The sequence below is a fragment of the Gallinula chloropus genome, assembly GCF_964237585.1.
Source record: "Gallinula chloropus genome assembly, chromosome: 23".
Taxonomy (NCBI): domain Eukaryota; kingdom Metazoa; phylum Chordata; class Aves; order Gruiformes; family Rallidae; genus Gallinula; species Gallinula chloropus.
Genome location: NC_140108.1, coordinates 5,864,347 through 5,871,113, shown reverse-complemented (window position 1 = coordinate 5,871,113; position 6,767 = coordinate 5,864,347). Strand labels below are relative to the sequence as shown.

The 6,767-nt window shown below is 61.0% G+C and overlaps 1 protein-coding gene across 2 annotated transcripts; it reads left to right on the top strand.

Annotated features, from left to right (window-relative positions):
* Positions 1 to 2,295: 2,295 nt before the first annotated feature.
* Positions 2,296 to 6,210, top strand: SH2D5 (SH2 domain containing 5). Of its 2 annotated transcripts, none has more exons than XM_084274788.1 (9): positions 2,296 to 2,396; positions 2,566 to 2,646; positions 2,769 to 2,843; positions 3,082 to 3,225; positions 3,322 to 3,531; positions 4,345 to 4,513; positions 4,627 to 4,726; positions 4,816 to 4,975; positions 5,850 to 6,210. In XM_084274788.1, exons 1-9 carry the CDS (start codon positions 2,313 to 2,315, stop codon positions 6,048 to 6,050), a joined length of 1,224 nt encoding a protein of 407 aa, XP_084130914.1. In that variant the 5' UTR covers positions 2,296 to 2,312; the 3' UTR covers positions 6,051 to 6,210. The 2 variants fall into 2 exon arrangements, with proteins under 2 accessions (XP_084130914.1, XP_084130913.1); XM_084274787.1 differs by having other exon boundaries at positions 4,624 to 4,726.
* The last annotated feature ends 557 nt before the right edge of the window (positions 6,211 to 6,767 follow it).

The following is a 6,767-nucleotide window of genomic DNA, read 5'->3' as shown; positions in this document are numbered from 1 at the left end:
CTGGTTTGGGGTTTTTTTTTCCTTTTCTTTTTTTTCATCCTTTCTACACTATTGACTCTTCCGGCGAGCTCTGCCAGGGCATCGAACAGCATCTCCGAGCAGCCGGTGCTGGCAGCAGCTCAAGGTTTAAATGCCACCATTCAGACCCTTTTCCACACACCCTGGGGAACGCTGGGGTACAAGACAGGGATTTTTGGGTGCACCCCTGAGGGGTTAAACCCCCTCCTTCTCCCCAAACCGTTGCTTTCCCTTTCCAGGAGACAAGCACATCCCTGGGGCTGGGGGTACCTTTCACTTTGGATTTGACGGGCTGGAAGATTTGTGTGACTCTGGATTGGCACAGGAGATTGACGGATGGAGCCATCCCTCTTTTATTTCTTTTTTTCTAGCAAAAGCAGGTAGCAGTAGGCAAAATTCCCTGGGGAATTCAGCAATTGAGGCAAAAAAGGTCTTGAGCATCAGGGCAGGGGGTGGCGAGCGAGCGAGCGAACGCCTGTGTGCACATCAGGGTTAGAAATCGCTGCTCAGCTGGGCATGCCAGAGGAGAGGTGGGGAGGTGGAGGGGGGGGAGAGAAAAAGAGAGAGAGAGAGAAGGGAAAAAAAAATCAGTTGCAGCCGCGTTTTCCAAAAAGCCCGAGCGCTTCAGCTCGCCGGCGCTTCCAAGAAACGGAATAAAAACCCGGGGAGGTAAATTGCAGTGATTCATCACGGGCAGATCGGAGGCAGGAGATGTGAGAGTTTGCTGCCTGCCCCGTGCCCGGCGTGGGCTCGGGCTGGCCTGGGCCTCGGCTGGCTGTGAGAGGGCCTGACGCCCACGGGCTGAGCATCCCTGCGCCTCGGTGGGAGCTGTGCCGGAGGAGCCGGCGAGGAAGGAAAAAACAAGCGGCGGAGGCCGAAAGCTGGAGCGAGGGGGGAATTTTATCATCTGCGTTTCTCCGGAGCCATCCGAGCGAGCTGCCCGTGAGCTGGAGGGAGGGAGGGAGGGCCCCAGCGGGATCGGGGTCTCTGGGGAGGTTTGGTGTCTGGGTGTTGAACATCCACCCCTTTAAATTTGGGGAGGGGGGGGAGGGGGGTAGCATCCCTTCCTTGGGGACCTCCAGGGTGGCCGGTGGGCTGGGGATGATGGGGGGGGGGCTCCATTGAGAAATGGAGCGTGGGAAAAAGGGGGCGGGGTTTGGGGGCTGCCTGCCTGCGGATTGGCTAGGGGGGCAGGGGGGGAAGACCCCCTAAATTGTGCCGGAAAGGAGAGGGGCAGCCGTAAGCTTGCAAAAGGGGATGGGGGCACCATAGGGACCCCCCCGCATCCTCCCTCTTAAGATGCGTTTGGAGCTGCTGCCCCCCTCCCCCCCTTCCCTATGTGTTTGCACCCAGGCGGCTGCAGTGTGGCCTCGGTGACACGAGTTGCACCGGTCTCAGCCCAGCCGAGGGCTGCGGAGGGCAAAACCCCTTTGGGGGGGCTGGAGAGGAGCCGGGCACATCCCTTGGTGGGTGCACTGGCTGAAAGAGCACCCCCCAAACCTGCTGTCCCCAGCACTGGTGACTTGCAGATCACCACTGAAGGACAGCCGGGGTGGCTCAGTGCTGCATGGCTGACGGGGAGTGGGACAGAGCAAGGGGGGGTTGGAAGGGGCAGGATGGGGGGAACCCCAAAATCTTGCTGTGGTTCAGGGCATGGGACTGCATGCACCTCACTTGGGGGCCAGACTGTGTGCTCGGGCGCGGGGATCATTTGCTTCTTGCTGGGGGTCAGGATGTGGGGACATTTGGGGTTCATGTGGGGCTGGCAGGTGGGGACTGCAAGTGTAGGGGTGGGAGTTGGGGACCCTCGTGTTGGTTTTGGGGGTCAGGATGCAGGGACTGCCAGAATCCTGCTTGGGGCTGGGCACCCTTATGTGTTGCTCAGGGGCAGGACGCGGGGATGTTTGTGTAGTGCTTGGGGGTCACAGGGGTCCCCTTGCATGGGGGGCTGGGGCATGGGGACCCTTGCCTTGGGGTTGGGGTGCTGGGACCCTCGCCTTGGGATTGGGACTGGGGTTCCCTTTATTTGGGCAGGTACAGAGGGCCCCCTGCTTTGGAGCCAACACTTGGGGACCACAGTATAGGGACTGCAGCATCTCCCAAGGGCTCAGTGGGCTGGAAGTGTGGGGGCAGTGGGGGCACGTTGTGTCTGTCCCTTTCCTTCTTGCAGGGACCAGGACCAGGGGCCAGATCCAAGCTCTCCGCCACCCTGGATAGCTCCTGATAATTTGGATGTGGCACCAAAGCCACTTAACCCCATCCTGAGCCAGCCTTCACCCCAAAACCCTGCTGCCATGAAGAAGAAGCCAGCCAACGGGAGGGGGCCAGATCCTGCAGCCCCCCCGCAGCGAGCCCGGGGCATCACCAAGCCGGCAGAGGTGATATACTGTGGGGAGGGACCCTGAGATGAGGTTTGGGTGGGGATGTGGCCCCCTGACTCCCCTCAAACCATCATCTCAGGATGGTCTGGTTGCCCTGAGGGGGGCAATTTGAGTATGGGGGGCTGTTGGTGACCCGGGTGGGTTTTTGCACACCCCCTTCCATCAGTACGTGGGCTCCTTCGTCGTGGAGGACTTGGACCTACAGCAGCAAGCGGGGTGGCTGGAGGAGCAGCTCCGGGCACTGAAGGTTGGGCATTCACCACCACTCCCCCTTTCTGGGAAATGGGGCAGGGGGGCTCTCCAAATAATGGGGGGTGCCCCTGGGGTACACAGCCCAGCTGCCCCCAACGCTGCATCTCTCCTGGCCAGGACTGTCCCAGGAGGAGGTCGGTGGTGCTGAGGTTCAGCTTGCAGGGGCTGAAAGTCTACGGTGCTGATGGCGAGGTAGGGGTGCTGGGGGCAGGGTGGGGGGTCAAGGGTGCTGGGGGGTGTCAAGGGTGCTGGGGGAGGTCAAGGGCACTGGATGCTGCTATGAAGGTGCTTTGAGGGAGGGGGTTGCACAGCTCAGAGCATTGCTTTTTTGCTTGGGAACCTGCTTTGCCTTTGGATCCAGGGGTGACCCCTGGGGTGGGGGAAGCATCCAGGGATGCTCGGTCCCGCTGACCCCTCCTTGTCCCCACAGACGCTGCTGATGGCGCACGCTCTCCGCCGGATCCTGTACAGCACGTGGCGGCACGCTGACCGGCAGTTCGCCTTCGTGGCCCGCAATCCCCACAGCCCCTCCAGCACCCTCTTCTGCCACCTCTTCATGGGACCCCAAGGCGAGGTGTGTGACCCAACACCACCCCACCTCCCCCCTAAAAAAACCCCATTATTATAATTTTTAGTCATATTTTCACACAGCTGCTTTTGCCTCCCCCAGGTCCAGACCCTGCACCTCCTGCTCTGCCGCTCCTTCCAGCTCTGCTACCTCCAGGCACACCCCGAGGAGCAGGCGGGCGATGGGGATGGCCCAGGCTGCGGGGTGCTGCGGGAGCCCCTCAACCCCGAGGAGGTGTCACGCAACGTCAACGCTCTGGTCTCCTTCCGACGCCTGCCCGCGCTGCCTGGCCTCGGCTCGCTGGGCACAGGGGTAGGTGCACCCTGCCAGGAGGGTGCTGCTGGGCGCTGCTCCACGGGCCCTTTGCACAACCTCTTCTCATGCATGGAGGTTTTGCACGGCCTTTCCTTGCACGGCCGTGTTGCACAGCACACTGGGTCACAGCACCTTGCACAGCCCTTCCTTTGCTTGCTTCCCAGCACCATGTGTGTGGCATGGTTTTACAACGGGGTCTTTTTGCACAGCGATGTGCCTGGCAGCTCTTGCACAGCCACCTTCTTGTGTGACGTTTTGTGGGGCACAGTACCACAAGGCCCACATTGGCGTGGTGTTTTGCATGGCGTTTCCTTGCACACTCACAGTGCTTTGCCTTCTCTTGCACGGCATTTTCCAAGGCACACTTCTGCACACTGGGTTTTGCAGCACCCATCCTGCCCAGCCTCTCCTTGCACTGTGTTTTCACGGCCTGTTTTAAACAGCAGTTTGTGGGGTGGGTTTCTACACGGCGTTTTGCACGGCCTTTCCTCGTGCATCCTGTGGCACGGCCTTTCCTTGCACAGCACTTTGCATCGTGTGGATTTGCACACCAGATAATTATTTTATCAGCAGTTTTACACAGTGTTTTGCAGGGCACTTTTTGCACGAGCATTTGCACGTGATGCTTGGTCCCCACAGGTGCTTTTCGGGGTGGTGGTGGTGGGGTGTATAATGATTTTTGAGCGGTACTTTTTGACAGGGCAAAGGTTTTTTTGCACAGCATTCTTGATGTAACTTTAGTCTTGCACAACATTTCACGCACTGAGCATCCCCAAACTGCCCCCCTCCAACAACCCCTGTGCCTTGCAGGAGCGGCGGCCGGAGGCAGAGGGCAGAGCTGGTGCCTGGCGCCTGGGGAACCCCTACTGCTCCCCGATTCTGGTGCGCAAAAAAGCCATCCGCAGCAAAGTCCTGCGCTCGGGGGCTTACCGGGACTGCGGGGGTGAGAGCCAGCTCCACCAGCCGCCTCGGGATGCTGGTGAGTGCTCAGAGGGGAAACTGAGGCATGGAAGTGGGGGGGAGGATACACACAACACCCTGAGTTTGTGGGGGTTTTGGGGCACCGAGGGGATTAACGGGCTCTCGCAGCAGCAGCGGGATGGGAGAGCAAAGGGGCGAGGAGCTTGGCCTTCCTCCCCGAAAATGAGAACGTCCTCGCTGAGAGTGTCTGGGCCTTTGCCGGCATCGCCAGGTGCGTGCATATGAGCACCCTGCTCCTCACTGTCAGCCCCCCACCCGCCATCCTTCCCTACACCCACCCCTGCCTCATCCCCTCCCCAGGGATGGTGGGATTGCGCTGCTGCGGCAGGATGTCCCCGGCGCTTTCCTCCTGCGCCCTGAGCCCGGGCTGGCCAAGCGCTGGTGCCTGTGGGTGCGGGCGCCCTGCGGTGTCGTCCCCTATTGCCTCTTCAGGACCCACCAGGGCAGGTTCTGCGTGGAGGTGAGGGTGCTGCACGAGGCGCAGGGGCAGTGGTTGCATTTGGTGCCTAAGCACGTTTGCTTTGTGGCTGCAGCGGTGCATGGCTGCACGCGGGTTGGGATGCTCAGCGTGCCTGGGTGTAAGTGCACTGGTGCCTTGGTCCACGGGTGCCTTGGTACATGGGTGCTCCAGGGTGTGTGTGCATTTGATGTGCCTGCACAACTGCGTTTGAGGTGTTTGCATGTCGAGGGGTTGGTGTCTGGGTGTGTGATGCATGGAGGGGCTGGCGTGTGCATGCACCCGGCACACGGTGTGTATGTCCCGTTGGTGTATCAAGTGCATTCAAGGCGCTGTGTATGTTTGGGTGGGTCTGTGGGTCCACACGCCTGTTTGATGCAGGCTGCATTTGCGTCACGATTGCGTCAGTGCTCAGGCACATCTGTGCACAGGCACACTGGGGAGCGTTATTTGCAGGCGCAATTGTGCATGCAGCACCGATACCAACGGGCGTGGGTGCACCCCTGCTTCAGCATGCAGTTCTATGGGATTTGTGGATGTGGGAGTGCATCCGTGCACGAGCACACTGGCCGGGGGTCTGATTCAGGGGTGCACTGGCCATGGGCATGTTTGAGTTGGGGGTACATGGGTGCATCTGCTTTGTGGGTGCACATGTACATGACAACATGCGGTGGCTGCACGGGCCTCTCAGGGTGTCTGGTTCACACGTGCACCTGTGATTTGCTGGTGCACGGTGTGCAAACGGGTCCCAAGGTGTTTGGCATGGGGGTGCACTCAATTCGGGGCTGCCCAGCACCCCAGCAAAGCCTACTGGATGCCTTGGCCTCCAGCCCAGCAGCGCGGTGCTCACCTCTCCCCTCTCTCCCCGTGCCGGCAGCACTCCAATGCCGAGTTCGCCAGCGTGGCCGCCCTCCTGGCTCACTACTCCGGGGCGCCGGGGGGCTGCTTCTGCCGCCTGACCCCCGGCCGCCGCAACCCCGGCTATGAGGAGCAGGACCCTGGCAGCGGGGCCAGCGCCTGGGGGGAAGCAGCCTGGGCCCCGGCCGCCCCCGTCGGGGTGCAGCACGAGCGGGGTTAGGCCCATCCAGCCCTCGCACCGGACGCGGTTGCCCCCCCATCCCCCGGATCCCCATTTAGCTTTAAATCGCTGCCGCCTGCCTTATTTATTCCCCTCCCGCGGGCTGCGCGCGCTCGGCGGGCTGTACGGCGTGTCTCCGGCAATAAACAGCGCTCATGCTACCGGAGGAGAGGTCTGGCGGCTGCCGTCTGTTCCCCACACGGCGCTGCAGGCCAGCAGCCTGAGATCCTGGGCACGCACGTGTGCACGCACGCTCCTGGGCACCCACACCTGTGCCCACACTCGTACACACACATGCTCCCGTGCACGGACGCTCCTGTGCACACATGCTCACACACACTCACGTGTGTAGGTGCGCTCCTGTGTGCACACGCTCATGCACGCTCTTGTGCACGCACACTTGCACACTCCTGTGCACGCATGTGTGCACATGTGCTCCTGTGCACGTGCACACATGCATGCTCCTGTGTGCTCCTGGGCACATGCATATGTGTGCACATGTGTGCACATGTGTGCACACATGCTCACACACACTCCCATGCACACACGTGTGCACACATGCTGCTATGCACACGTGTGCACACATACTCACACACGCTCCCGTGCACACACGTGTGCACTCACACGTGTGCACTCACACACACGTGTGCACACTTGCACACACTTGTGCACCCACACGTGTGCACACACACACACACTCACACACGTGTGCACTCA

Excerpts from the sequence above, each read along its gene's own strand:
- SH2D5 (XM_084274787.1), top strand. The coding sequence starts at position 2,313 with ATGAAGAAGAAGCCAGCCAACGGGAGGGGGCCAGATCCTGCAGCCCCC. Across the intron at positions 2,844-3,081 it reads TCTACGGTGCTGATGGCGAG|ACGCTGCTGATGGCGCACGC; the intron begins GTAGGGGTGCTG and ends TTGTCCCCACAG. Across the intron at positions 4,976-5,849 it reads AGGGCAGGTTCTGCGTGGAG|CACTCCAATGCCGAGTTCGC; the intron begins GTGAGGGTGCTG and ends CCGTGCCGGCAG.